Consider the following 14,617-nt stretch of genomic DNA (forward strand, 5'->3'; position numbering starts at 1 on the left):
ACTCTCACTCCATAACTCCTCGGGCTTCATTGCTAAAGTAGATAATGGGTGCATTTGTAAATTCGCTCTGGCTATCTATTCCGATTTCAGAGCAGTCTTGTCTGAGTGTGCCAGAGCGCAGAATAACTGATGAATTTAAAAACACTCAGCACCGGTTGAATATGGCAAAAAAAGCCAAATTAAATTGTTGCCAGCAGCTCAGTTACCAACGCTCTGGAAAACATGAAAACAGCCTAACCAGCTCTGCTACAGCGAGTAAAATAATCAGAGTGAGGTGTTCTCTCATTTGTGTCTGTACCAGTGGCGACCCGTCATTCAGGGCAGGTGGGGCAGAGCCTGTTAGGCTCTTTTCATGTTTTCTAGAGCGTTGGTAACTGTGTTGTTTTGTGCTGTGCTGTTTTGAGCCCCACATTTTTTGCAAAAAAAAAGGGGGGTTGCATGTTTTGCATGTTATTTTGGAATTATTACGTGTCACATATCAGTTTACAAACAATGTAAAAAAAAAAAAAATATCACTGAGTTAATAAAGCTGCATGTGTAACAGTATAACTTTAAACCGTCCCCTCGCCCCGACACGGGCGCGAACCAGGGACCCTCTGCACACATCAACAACTGACACCCACGAAGCGTCGTTACCCATCGCTCCACAAAAGCCACGGCTCTTGCAGAGCAAGGGGAAACCCTACTTAAGTCTCAGAGCAAGTGACGTAACTGATTGAAATGCTAGTAGCGCGTACCCGCTAACTAGCTAGCCATTTCACATCCGTTACACTCAACCCCCTTTCAACCTCCTCCTTTTCCGCAGCAACCAGTGATCCGGGTCACGGCACCAATGTAACAGTATAACTTTAAACCGTCCCCTCGCCCCGACACGGGCGCGAACCAGGGACCCTCTGCACACATCAACAACTGACACCCACGAAGCGTCGTTACCCATCGCTCCACAAAAGCCACGGCCCTTGCAGAGCAAGGGGAAACCCTACTTAAGTCTCAGAGCAAGTGACGTAACTGATTGAAATGCTAGTAGCGCATACCCGCTAACTAGCTAGCCATTTCACATCCGTTACACATACACGCATGTTCAATTATTTGTTTTCTTGAGTAAGGCAGCTCCAAAATGCAGGCGTTTCAGCATATCTCAGTGCTTTCTGTGGTGGTGGGGCGTGCCAGCAAAAAATAGGAGCATTGCGCCGTGATTGGTTCAGTGTTCTGTCACTCATGAGGACACTACGTCATCGCAAAGTGTATGTCCTTAGAGAAGGAGAAATAATAGACATCCAAAATTTCAGCCCTTTGACTGAAATTGAAATGCCATAGAGTTATATTACAAGTGCCCTTCCAAGAAGGCTCAAGATCACTGACCACAGATAAAATGACATCAAATCACGTTATATGTACAGTAGCTTAGATTGGACTGTTCATGTCAACATCTTACTTTCAAAGTCTTAGCTAGGAGTCATCATTATGACTCAAGTTGACAATCTACTGGCAAATTTTTTAATCCTTGTCATATGATGAGAAATAATGAAGAGAAATTATAGATAAAGCGTATCGGTGCTCATCGGCCATTGGACATAAAGATTACACAACAAGTTGGAAATTGCAAATTCAACAATGAGTCGTTTGTAAGGAATCAGTGGCTGACTGCAAGCAGTGCAAAGCAACCAGTAGCCTGCTATTCAATGGTGGCTGTGTGTTTGACAAAGTTTGATGACAAAACCACCTTCATGTTTAAGTGAGCACATCCGAAGCCAAGGTGAGTCCAAAAATGTATTGTATGCTGCTGCATATATTATGCAATATGCAAGGGAGATATGTATACTGTAGCTAAGAAAGTAATACTAAGTGTATGTTGTGTAGTAAGCTGTTAGTAGCCCATGTGCCTCACCCTAATAATTTGGTCTATTTTCACCTTTTAATTTCGCCTAACGTTACTGTTCTGACTCGGTGGTGCTGCACTTGTAGCCTATAACCTGTTTTTGAGAAATGTCATCATCTAATATTGTAAGTTTCATTGTCTGCTTATATGCTCCCTTTGATTATCCTACGGTTCTGACTTGGTGTACAGGTTAAATACTGTAAGAGCAGCCCACGTTCTGCATTCTGTTGCTGTACATTTCAAAAGTGCTGAACACATAGTTACTATATTGACTACGTCCGTTGTCATTCGATCATTTAATGTCTTAATCGATATTACGGAATGACTCTTATCGTTCCCTTATGCCATCGTTTGTACATCTCAATTGTAAGTAGAAACCATATTTGCTTAGGCAAGTCAGCCATATCAGCTATGTTTTTAAACGAGGCTGAATTAATTGTTTCACTGACAGCCAGGTGTAGCGGTGGTAAAGGATTCACTCCATTGTGCTGGAAAGAAAGCTCTGCTGTTGGGCCAGCTTTATGTAGGCCCTAAAAGTTTGTGGGCACCGCTTGCCACCGTTATAGTGCAATTAATGTATTTTTTAGTGTTGTGTAGTGTCTTTGCTGGCATACATTTATTTAAAACATTTTTTTTGAGTTTTCCCCAACAAGATTTACATGTTAAAATCGCCACTGGTCTGGACGTAGCTAGCAAGTTAGCCAACGTTAGCCAGTTAGCTTTGGTGCTTGACTGCGGTTGAGGTCAGAACGCTCGGATCAACCCAACTCCTTGACAGACTGAACGCTCTGAATTTACAAACAATCTGACAACGCCCAGAGCGCACTCCAGAATGAATTTACGAACACACCAAAGTTGCTAGGTTTTTCAAACTTACTTCTACATTACAGCTATGTTGTTGCCATGGCAGCAGCCTAAGCAGAGAGCTCTATGTACATTTAAGTGTTTTTAAATGTTTTATCTGTTTTTGATAACATTGAGTTTTATTGCATATTTCTGGTGGTTTTGACCCACAAATTTGCAGATGGACTGGCAGGTCAATTCTTTTTGGCTTGGTTAGCTAGCTAACGTTAGCTGGCTGGCTAATTATTTTTGTTCGAATGATGCATCTGGACCAGCTTTTTTGTTTCACCTAGCTACTGGTTCCTGATCTTTTAAAACAGAGTCACCTGAAAGCAATGTATAAAGGAATGCAGTGCTGAGGCAGAGGGCTTGTAGTGAGGATGACTGGCTTGCAGTGTTGCCAACTCCTCAGTAAGGAAAGTAGCTATTGGCTGTCCTAAAAGACGCGAAATGACGTCATCACCTAATTTTCATAATTGGCCATGTTAATGTAATTGTGATGGACGCTGTAGGAGAGAGGAATAACGTCGTGGGAGAGACAAAGTGAGTAAAAAAACACCCTAAATATTGTAATGAAACAGGCAGGGAGCAGGTCTCGAACCCTCAACCTTCTAGCCCGAAGTCCAGCGTGCTATCGACGGTGCCGCAGAGTTGATTTCCGCGCTTATAAACCCAGGGTCGTTACACTACTCCCTGCTTTCAAAGAGCGCGTCCTCGCGCTAGCTTGCGACTCTACGTCTTACAGGAACGCGCTCACCGGCCAAGCACACGCACTGCCGTGGATGCAAGGTCCGATCACTTCTGACACCAATGTAATGAAACAGGCAGGGAGCAGGTCTCGAACCCTCGACCTTCTAGCCCGAAGTCCAGCACGCTATCGACTGTGCCGCAAAAGCATGCTCGTGCGGCAGAGTCGATTTCCGCGCTTATAAACCCTGGGTCGTCACACTATGTTTAGAACTACAATTTTTTTTTCTGTGGATTCGTTTTTTTTTCCTGTCACAATTCCAACCCTCCTCCTTTATCCGGGCTTGGGACCTGCAAAAGTGACCCAAAATAGACACTGGCGAAATTACTTTGTTGTTTGTTTTTTATTTTTCTTAATTTGGTTTGGTTTTTAACCTATGGTCCACTTAGGAGCCTACAACAAGTCACAGTAAAACATGAACATTTTTAACCATAACATAAAAAAATTGTATACAATCTACATTAACAATCTAGATGGACCAAAAAGAGACAATAGAAAAAACTGTCAATGGCAATGTGAGAAAATTATGGTAACTAGTCTGGCCCTAATTCAGGTTAATTGTATTTTTTTTAATGTAAGCCAGGGTGGGATCAGACAGCGGTGGCTTCCCACATGTGCGATTCATTTGCAGTCTGGACTTGGAGGGGTGAACATCTCCTTCTCTGATTTCAGCTGGGAGGGACTGCTGCGCGAGGACTGGGCCACCTGTGAGTGCTTTGGGACGGGGGTGGAGCCCACAGCAGCTCGTTGAGAAGAGTAATAAGAACGATACGTACTTTCACGTCAGTCTCCAAAAGTCTCAAATAACACCAGAAAAAGTCACTAGATTTGTCGCCAGTCACTTTTTTGAAAATTTGTCACAAGAGGGGTCTGAATACTCGCTAAATATAGCGACGCTGGCTCTGAGCGCACCTGCAACCAATTTCCCTTGTTAAATACCTGAGTTCCTTTGTCTTTTAATTCAGGGCCAAACAACCAATGCAGTTGTGAAGAACTCTCCCGCATTTATTTCTGTAATCTGTGCTTCCCAGTGTCCAATGTGAGTAACCTGAAATATTGTTTACATTTTACTTGCTTTTTCATGAGTATAGAGCGCATTTCGATGCATTGTTGTTTATTAGTGTCAGTATGTTTTGATGTTACTGCGTATGGATAGTAATGTTTGATTTGCTTTGAGATGAATATATTTTGTAAATGTTTAAGAAATGTATTTATGAGGAATAATGGAATGTTTAAAATTATACTAATGCAAATATCTTTTTTAGCACTTACGGAAGTGAAATGGATCAAATAAATGGGAGCTGCAACTAAAAACCATAACCTCAACTCTGTCCCCATCCTTGTCCTCTGACTGGGACAGCTGCACCTGTATCAACTTCTACTCCCACCAGTGCATTCAAAATAGGCAGCCTGCCTTAATAAGATAGTCTATCTTGATCATTTTCAAATGTAGTAACAGGTCCATGTAGAATAAACAAGTCTGTAGGCCTACATAATACCATAGCAGCAGTGTTCTGCTAATATAACAATGTGCACCTTCATCTTTGGTCATTCCCAGCCGATATAGATACTGTGACTATCTGCATTTTGTCTGGCGGTAATGGGGCTGCCTTGGCAAACATGTGAGTGGTCATACCTTCCTGTGTGTTGTCCTGTATACAACAGGAGTTCTCTGATCCTGGTGCAGAACATACAGGGGTTTTCCCTCCCCATAATGACTGACACTTCATTTAAATAATAAAAGACAATGCAAGTAAAATTTGAATGCAGAGTGCCAGGTCTCTCTCCATTAAGAGACATAAGTATCAAGCCTGTCTGCCAGTCTGGACTTCATAACAGCATCTTGCAAGTCTCCATGTGCAGCCCCATCCATGTTTCTGTGGACACAAACTTCACTGTTCTATTACCAATGGCAGTTAGAGATACATGTTTTTTTTATTTTAATTTCACCTTTATTTAACCAGGTAGGCTAGTTGAGAACAAGTTCTCATTTGCAACTGCGACCTGGCCAAGACAAAGCAAAGCATTTCGACACATACAACACAGAGTTACACATGGAATAAACAAACATACAATCAATAATACAGTAGAAAAATCTATATACAGCATGTGCAAATGAGGTAGGATAAGAGAGGTAAGGCAATAAATAGGCCATGGTGGCAAAGTAATTACAATATAGCAATTAAACACTGGAATGGTAGGATGTGCAGAAGATGAATGTGCAAGTTGAGATACTGGGGTGCAAAGGAGCAAGATAAATAAATACAGTATGGGGATGAAGTAGATTGGATGGGCTATTTACAGATGAGCTATGTACAGGTGCAGTGATCTTTGAGCTGCTCTGACAGTTGGTGCTTAAAGCTAGTGAGGGAGGTAAGAGTCTCCAGCTTTAGAGATTTTTTTCAGTTCGTTCCAGTCATTGGCAGCAGAGAACTGGAAGGAGTGGCGGCCAAAGGAAGAATTGGCTTTGGGGGTGACCAGTGCGATATACCTGCTGGAGCACGTGCTACGGGTGGGTGCTGCTATGGTGACCAGTGAGCTGAGATAAGACGGGGGTTTACCTGGCAGAGACTTGTAGATGACCTGGAGCTAGTGGGTTTGGCGACGAGTATGAAGCGAGGGCCAGCCAACGAGATCATACAGGTCGCAGTGGTGGGTAGTATATGGGGCTTTGGTGACAAAACGGATGGCACTGTGATAGACTGCATCTAATTTATTGATTAGAGTGTTGGAGGCTATTTTGTAAATGACATCGTCGAGGATCGGTAGGATGGTCAGTTTTACGAGGGTATGTTTGGCAGCATGAGTGAAGGATGCTTTGTTGCGAAATAGGAAGCCGATTCTAGAATTAATTTTGGATTGGAGATATTTAATATGAGTCTGGAAGGAGAGTTTACAGTCTAAGCAGACACCTAGGTATTTGTAGTTGTCCACATATTCTAAGTCAGAACCGTCCAGAGTAGTGATGCTGGACGGGTGGGCAGGTGCGGGCAGCGATCGGTTGAAGAGCATGCATTTAGTTGCATTTAAGAGCAGTTGGAGGCCACGGAAGGAGAGTTGTATGGCATTGAAGCTCATCTGGAGGTTAGTTAACACAGTGTCCAACGAAGGGCCAAAGGTATACAGAATGGTGTCGACTGCATAGAGGTGGATCAAAGAATCACCAGCAGCGAGAGCGACATCATTGATGTATACAGAGAAGAGAGTCGGCCCGAGAATTTAACCCTGAGGCACCCCCATAGAGACTGCCAGAGGTCCGGACAACAGGCCCTCCGATTTGACATACTGAACTCTATCGGAAAAGTAGTTGGTGAACCAAGCGAGGCAATTATTTGAGAAACCAAGGCTGTTGAATCTGCCAATAAGAATGTTGTGATTGACAGAGTCGAAAGCCTTAGCCAGGTCGATGAATACGGCTGCACAGTAATGTCTCTTATCGATGGCGGTTACGATATCGTTTAGGACCTTGAGCGTGGCTGAGGTGCACCCATGACCAGCTCTGAAACCAGATTGCATAGCGGAGAAGGTACGGTGAGATTCGAAATGGTCGGTAATCTGTTTGTTAACTCGGCTTTAAAAGACCTTAGAAAGGCAGGGTAGAATAGCTATGTCTGTAGCAGTTTGGATCTAGAGTGTCTCCCCCTTTGAAGAGGGGGATGTGTGTCAGATCTCACCTATGTTGAAGTTTGAACAGGTCAGCCTAAACCTAATTCTGTTCTCCCCATCAAAGACTGTTGGTGAGCAGGCAAGATGTGAGGCTGGAGGTGAGGTCTTTACCAGAGCCCCATTGATGGACATAGTAGCGTAGATCAGCTCCTGGCCCCTCAAAGATACTGGTCGGTCACACACACACAGCACTGATTACATTATCAATGGTGGTTATGATTAACTTGGTGGAAATATCCTGATTGCTCCGTTCACCTTTTCTATTTCACTTTAGATATAAAATTTGAAGTGAAATAGAATGGTGAACACAGGGATCAGGCTGATTCAACCGGGCTAGGTTATGCCCTGGACATTATACGCAACTAAGAAGTAGAAAATAAGCAACAACTGTCAGTTTACATAATTGTTTCACAATTGGGTTATCAAATGTATCAAAATAATGAAGTGTTTGTATTTGTACAAATTATGATCCTGTGAAAGCTTTTGCCGCTGACAGGTGAAGGTTGCTGGTTAGATACTTGTCAGCCACAACATGTGGCTGACTGTTCCATTGATAGGAATGCTCACTGCGAGGGCATGTCTGCATGATGCTGATGAGGGACCCCTTGCTTGTCTTCTCTATGCTGCATGTTCAGCTGCAAACTGGACATCTCTCAAACAACTGCAGCAGCCAATCTTATTAGGTGGTGTTGACTGGAAGTGCCTGTGACAGGGTGATATAATAGACAGCCAAGTGATACATTGCATTTTGTTCTAAAGGACAAAGCTTTTTGCTAATGCACTTCACAACCAAAATGACTCTACTTGACTGGGGAATTAGCCTATTTTATCAAGTCGGGTATTTATAAAAAAGAAACTTTTCACAAACATTACCTGTCGATGAAGCCATCTCTGTCGTCAGGGCAGTAACTCGGGTCACGGTCAGAGGCCTCATGATGGCGTGTCCTTTTCATCAGAGTTGAGGGAGACCGGCAACAACGGATGAGGTGTCACAAGAGTACTTGTTGTGAAACACACTTATTCTGAGGTCTTGCCTGACAAGCTGTGAAAAAAGCAAGTGAACAGTGAATTCAATTATTTTTGGAGTTCTCTAAACCATTGCAATCACATTGCTGGACATGTTATGATACCCACCTTTGATCCCGTGGTCATGAACGGATGCTGGAACCTACCAGAAGGAGCAGTCTGGCACCCAACTATGCACTTCGTCTAACAGAAAAACAGGATCAACGATTGTCATCCTACCTAAATTATAAACACAGCTCGAGAAATAACGTAATCTCGTTTGAAAGCTACTTCTATGCTTTACAGATGTAGATTGACTGTTTGAGTTTGTTACTGCTAGTTGGTACACTGTTGTAGTCAGACATGAAGCTGCATCCAATATTTATTTGTGCCCTAGATGACATACATGGGTTGCACCTCAGAGGCTAATGTGACTGTTTCGTCTAAATTACACTAATTTCGAATGGCATGGCAATATGACATTGCTCGAGTAGGCAAATAATTAGTAGCAAACAACTTTGCCATAATTATGTCAAATTTACTTTAGATCGGTTGCAACTCATTACTGTTACAATCAAAGTTTGTCAAAAATAGCTAACAAAGCTAATGTTAGCTAGCTAAAATACAGCGGTCCCTTCAAATCTGCATCTGAAGTCAATATGGCGACATCACAATCATGACAAAATGTTTTCCTTCTAAGTATTTGCCTTCTTTTGAAATGTTATTTTTTCCTAGCCAAATCCGAGTTGTATTGAGGTAGGCTGACATTAGCTAGCTGTGTCAGCTATGATAGTGATAATGGTTATCAAAATATACTGACCTCTATGGTCTAACTACCGGTATACTGACATCCACTGGGGACCAACGAAATACAACCTGCATGATGGAGTCCTTCTGCAGGGCATGCAAACCATAGTTGTTGGGTGTGCATCCTGCTGGAAGACTAGGTTCAAAATATACCCACCTTCAACCTAGCTGGAAGCATGCTTTGCATCGTCAATCTGTATAGGGCTTTTCAGTCTCAAACGGCCATGATCGCTTTGGTTTAGGACGAAGAAACAACTGAGCTACATTCCATGAAGGGGAACGAAGTGGGAGGGGCAATTTACACGTGGAGTTTGACAAAAGGGGCATGATTTATTGACATAATTGTAATCGAAACCCAACCTTAATTTACTCGGTGTGATGCCCCGAGGTTCTAAACTCGGGTTTAGACAAGACTGACTTCATGAACAAAATTATTATTTTTACACTTTGTAGTCAAGTTTGACACTATAATACATGTTTCTGACTCATATCAATGCCACATCGCTGTTTTTTAGGGGCAGTCGCTCTTTAACCATTTTTAAATGGAAATCTCAATGGGGTAGGGACCAACCCGGGCCAGATAATCGAATTCCTTCACGGATGTGTCTTTATGTGCGCATTACGCGTATCCATCCATGATTGGGTTATACATTGCATTATGTGCAGACTAAACCAATCATAGTAAAACGTTTTATTTTGGCTAGATTAAAACCGCACCTCCTCCAATTGGATATCATGGGCGGAGGGTAAAGACCTGCGTTAGGCAGCTGTCTCCACCCCGGATATACCCACTTTTCCCCCGGCACATATACGTACATTAGGGCCGCCACGGCTACACTTTTCTTGTTCATGGTTCGAATCTGCGAGAGAAGGATGAAGTTTTTGGTTGCGGTCACGGTCATCGTTGGGTCGGTGATATTTCTGCTCTTCCCGAGCGGATCAGACGCTGACGAGAAACAGAAGGGCCCAAAAGTGACGGCCAAGGTAAGGTATCTAGCAAATCGAAAGACGGGAGGTTTTTTTTGTGCACAGCTAACGTTTGCAGTAAGAAACCGTCTTGTGTTGTCTGACTTCAGGTCTAAAACATTGCGAACTACAATGTCACAGGACGTGATACAATGAAACGAACTCGGCGAAATGCGATGCAGCCGTTAGTTACTAGTTAATACACGGCCTCGATGCTTGCACGAAATGCAGACCTAAGCTAGCTAGTTTTTTTTAGCTGCTGTAGTTAACTAGGCCACGTCCACTTATTTGGCCTGGGGCTACGTGTGACTCTGCGCCCAACGTCAGCAATTGTTTTTATTCAACTTGGTAATAAGTCAGTTAAGAAATTATTTACAATGACGGCCTACACCGGCCAAACCCTAACCAGGACGACGCTGGGCCAATTGTGCACTGCCCTATGGGACTCACGGCCGGTTGTGCTACAACCCGGCATCGACCCATGGTCTGTAGTGACGCCTCTTAACACTGGTGCAGTGCCTTAGACCCCTGCGGCACTCGGGAGCCCATTCACGAGTAAAAAAAAACGTGCTCACGTAATTGGAAGTCATTTTTGCGTTTGTTTGTGCAAACATTGGGTTTGACCGGTTATAGGCAATGCAGTTCGCGTGTTACTTCCATAATCAAATTTCCGGACAACCTACTGCAACTAATGGTTAAATGAGAACTAAGAAACCGGTGTTGCAAATCACAACCTTTCAAACAAGTCTTACTGCCAAGCATGTCTGGGCGGAGTCTAACTCCTATACCTTTTAAATGAAATACCAAAAGCTGTTTTAGGTTTAAAGCCACTAAGCAGTAGCGATGCGTGGGTAAAATCAATGGGAAAGCCATTTTACAACCTGGGTGATAATTGGGTTTGCTCTAGAAAATGAATGCTTTGCAACCGTGACACATAGGCCTAAAGGACAAGACAGAAGCAGAATAAATTCAACCACCTTTTTGTTTTATCACAAAACCGGATAGCAAACTGCCTGGTTTAGTCCACAAATCGCATGTAAAGACAGTTACATGACCTTACAGCATGGTAAAGGAAGTTAATGTTTCCGTATTTTTCGGACCACTGACACCAATTGATTTAGAACCACGCGTCGCAAAGAAACAGGAGCTTCCTGCACAATTAACGTCATCAAATCACCTCTGCTTAGTCTAAATCAGTGACTATTAAAAAACACCAAACACAATTTAGTCAAATTTATTGTAACGACCCTGAGTCGTTATAGTATGCTAAATATGTCTGTTCATGGTTCGAATGTGTGCGCTCGTGTTGACTCACCCTACTTGTAGAGAAATGCCAATGCTATCCACATGTTGAAGAAACTCTCACTGTCCTACAGTACACGCTGTTTGGGGTTTTATGCTGGGTTTCTGTACAGCACTTTGAGATATCAGCTGACGTAAGAAGGGCTATATAAATACATTTGATTTGATTTGTCCTAAGGCTACATTGCTAAAATGCTTGCTCTAGCATAACTTTTATTCATGGGTAACGTTAGATGGTTAACACTGCCTTCTACATATTGAACTTCCATCCTCTCAAACCAGGGGCACAACAATGTATGAATTGTTTCAAACAAATCGCCATTCTAATCATTGGTCGCTTTTGTGCCGAAAATCCTCCCCCTCCCTCCCCCCTCTCCCTCCCTCCCCCCTCCCTCCCTCCTTCCCCCTCTCCCTCCCTCCTTCCCCCTCTCCCTCCCTCCTTCCCCCTCTCCCTCCCTCCTTCCCCCTCTCCCTCCCTCCTTCCCCCTCTCCCTCCCTCCTTCCCCCTCTCCCTCCCTCCTTCCCCCTCTCCCTCCCTCCTTCCCCCTCTCCCTCCCTCCTTCCCCCTCTCCCTCCCTCCTTCCCCCTCTCCCTCCCTCCTTCCCCCTCTCCCTCCCTCCTTCCCCTTCTCCCTCCTTCCCCTTCTCCCTCCTTCCCCTTCTCCCTCCTTCCCCTTCTCCCTCCTTCCCTTCTCCTCTCCCTCCTTCTCCCTCCTCTCCCTCCTCCTTCTCCCTCTCTCTCCCTCCCTCCTTCTCCCTCTCTCTCCCTCCCTCCTTCTCCCCTCTCTCTCTCCCTCCCTCCTTCTCCCCTCTCTCTCTCCCTCCCTCCTTCTCCCCTCTCTCTCTCCCTCCCTCCTTCTCCCCTCTCTCTCTCCCTCCCTCCTTCTCCCCTCTCTCTCTCCCTCCCTCCTTCTCCCCTCTCTCTCTCCCTCCCTCCTTCTCCCCCCTCTCTCTCCCTCCCTCCTTCTCCCCCCTCTCTCTCCCTCCCTCCTTCTCCCCCCTCTCTCTCCCTCCCTCCTTCTCCCCCCTCTCTCTCCCTCCCTCTTCAGTCTTCATTGCTGCGACTTGCTTGCTAGTTGAGATTTCTGCTCTTCACTCAGTTTTCGGTTTGGCTATTTATTTCAAGTGTGTGGCGGTTCTAACTTGTATGGCGCCCTGGGCGAACCCCCAACCTTCGGCGCCCGCACCGCCCACGGCAAGATGCCTCCTTGGGCGGCTGCCCATGTCGCCCGTACCTAAATCCGCTACTGATTTGTATTAGTCTATACAAATCTCAGCCAAAATTCGTCATCTCTCTCATGTCTTATTCGACTAGTATTTTTGAAAGTGTAAGGATAATTCAGCCATAGTTCTGAAATGTTTATTGCTTGCCAACATTTTACACCTATGTTTAACATGCATTCATTATTAATTTAGGTTGCCTATCCTGAAGTGAAGTTTATTCTATAGAAAGTTTGACTCGAGCCCCAAAATTAAGGCAATTAGAGGGGGGGATTTCTGGCAGGGGGGAGATTTGACACTGGACAGTACGGAGAATTAAGTAAAACCACAAGTCTAAAATTTGCCATATTAGGGATTTAGGAAAGGGCCTACTTTAGCTAGCTAGCCACCGGAGGACAACCACACAACGAGATGCAACACTTCAAGTTGTTGCTGTCAATGACGTATGGTCTCAATGCGATTTGATAGGAATTAGGCCAAAACCCAAGCTGGCTTCCCATGGTATGTCAGGACCATTCACAGTTGCGCTCGCTCAGTTTAGCTCAAAGTTAACATACTGCAAAATGCTCACTGGCTTCCCTTGCATTCCATGCAATGCTATGGGCGGCAACAATGTTATAGTCGTTTGGACCAGACGGCATCAGATGGCCTACACGTAGAGACAGAGGGGTGCTGTTTCACTTGCTCAGATGCTTTTTCCGGTGAGCTACATTCAGCTTCTTGAGAACTGAAGGAACATTATGAAACGCGGGATGGAAGATATATATATTTTTTATGATGTGCGCACCATCAGTGGTCCTCTGGGGGGGGGGGGAGGACATGTAAATGCATCGTGACATTTCTCATGTCACTTGAGTTCCATGATGGCCTATCTGTAGTGCTCAAGGGATGACATTCCAGGATGAGGACAAGTTGCTTCCGATAATTCCTGCTAACCCATTTACTCATTCTTTCCCTTAACAGGTTTATTTCGACATCAGAATTGGAGATGAGGATGTTGGACGAATTGTCATTGGGTTGTTTGGGAAAACGGTACCCAAGACCGTTGAGAACTTCATTACACTAGCAACTGGAGAGGTGAGTTTTTTTAATAAATTTTTTATACCCAGGGTATCGATTTAGCAAATTGGATGTGTTATGGTAGAACCATTGAGGTACTGACTAATGCATTGCTTCTTGTCTTCACAGAAAGGATTTGGCTACAAAAGCAGCAAGTTCCACAGAGTAATCAAGGATTTCATGATCCAGGGTGGTGACTTCACCAGAGGAGATGGCACTGGAGGTGAGGGGAATTCACTTGGATATCGCTCTAACTACCAATAATGATATGGGCATCAATGCAAATGTTGATTATCGTCAATGTCCTTGTTTCCCTGAAGGAAAGAGCATCTACGGAGACCGATTCCCTGATGAGAACTTCAAGCTGAAGCACTACGGACCTTACTGGCTGAGCATGGCCAACGCTGGCAAGGACACCAACGGCTCCCAGTTCTTCATCACCACCATTCAGACACCTTGGTTGGATGGCAAGCACGTGGTTTTCGGCAAAATTTTGGAAGGCACGGTGAGTACTCCCCACCCACCCCAACACAGAACAAATACACACCTCCCCCTGCAGCTGAATCTGTTTGCATACCCCTCACTTGCGGTATTGCTCCCCTACAGGATGTGGTGAAGAAGATCGAGGGCACAAAGACAGACGGCCGGGACAAGCCCCTCAAAGACGTGTCCATCCACGACTGTGGCAAGATTGAAGTGGAGAAACCCTTCGCGATTGCCAAGGAGTAAAAACAAGTCAACTCTATTAAATGGGGGAACAGGACTGTGGGGTGTAGGTAGACCATTGAATTTTCTGTTTTGTTTACCACTGGTCCTGTAGCGGGGCTCCTGCGCGGGTTGTCCTGGTAGCAGAAGCTGCCCATTGAAGTTAAGTGCCAGATCAACGCAAAGGCACACTGGGTCCATTTCCAAACAGGCATTCCAGTATGGTTGTCGTGCAGCTGATACCTGCTCATTTTGTAAAGAATACATCTTCAATAAAGGATCCAGGTTTTGTTAAGATGGTTTCTAGTGTTCAATTATTGTCAATGTTTTAGTAGTGTTGTCACAATCTTATGTATGTTGTACCTTATTTTTAGTATTACATTGTTATTGATTACTGCATTGTTGGGGTTAGAGCTT

At 44.4% G+C, this 14,617-nt stretch overlaps 1 protein-coding gene and 2 long non-coding RNA genes across 3 annotated transcripts; 2 read left to right on the forward strand and 1 right to left on the reverse strand.

Moving 5' to 3' along the window:
• The first annotated feature begins 2,100 nt into the window (after positions 1–2,100).
• On the forward strand, positions 2,101–4,790 carry LOC139530386 (uncharacterized). Its single transcript, XR_011666017.1, has 4 exons — positions 2,101–2,245; positions 4,143–4,226; positions 4,436–4,509; positions 4,736–4,790. It is a non-coding gene; the product is annotated as an uncharacterized lncRNA (long non-coding RNA).
• A 2,777-nt stretch (positions 4,791–7,567) lies between these two features.
• On the reverse strand, positions 7,568–9,234 carry LOC139530385 (uncharacterized). Its single transcript, XR_011666016.1, has 4 exons — positions 9,106–9,234; positions 8,271–8,345; positions 8,010–8,178; positions 7,568–7,839 (listed from the first exon to the last, which is right to left on the reverse strand). It is a non-coding gene; the product is annotated as an uncharacterized lncRNA (long non-coding RNA).
• A 427-nt stretch (positions 9,235–9,661) lies between these two features.
• ppib (peptidylprolyl isomerase B (cyclophilin B)) lies at positions 9,662–14,495 on the forward strand. Its single transcript, XM_071326754.1, has 5 exons — positions 9,662–9,932; positions 13,400–13,513; positions 13,625–13,718; positions 13,816–14,000; positions 14,102–14,495. The coding sequence occupies exons 1-5, from the start codon at positions 9,798–9,800 to the stop codon at positions 14,222–14,224; spliced, it is 651 nt and encodes a 216-aa protein (XP_071182855.1). The 5' UTR covers positions 9,662–9,797; the 3' UTR covers positions 14,225–14,495.
• Positions 14,496–14,617: the final 122 nt, after the last annotated feature.

Source organism: Salvelinus alpinus, chromosome 9 (genome assembly GCF_045679555.1).
Source record: "Salvelinus alpinus chromosome 9, SLU_Salpinus.1, whole genome shotgun sequence".
NCBI classification, from domain to species: Eukaryota; Metazoa; Chordata; class Actinopteri; order Salmoniformes; family Salmonidae; genus Salvelinus; species Salvelinus alpinus.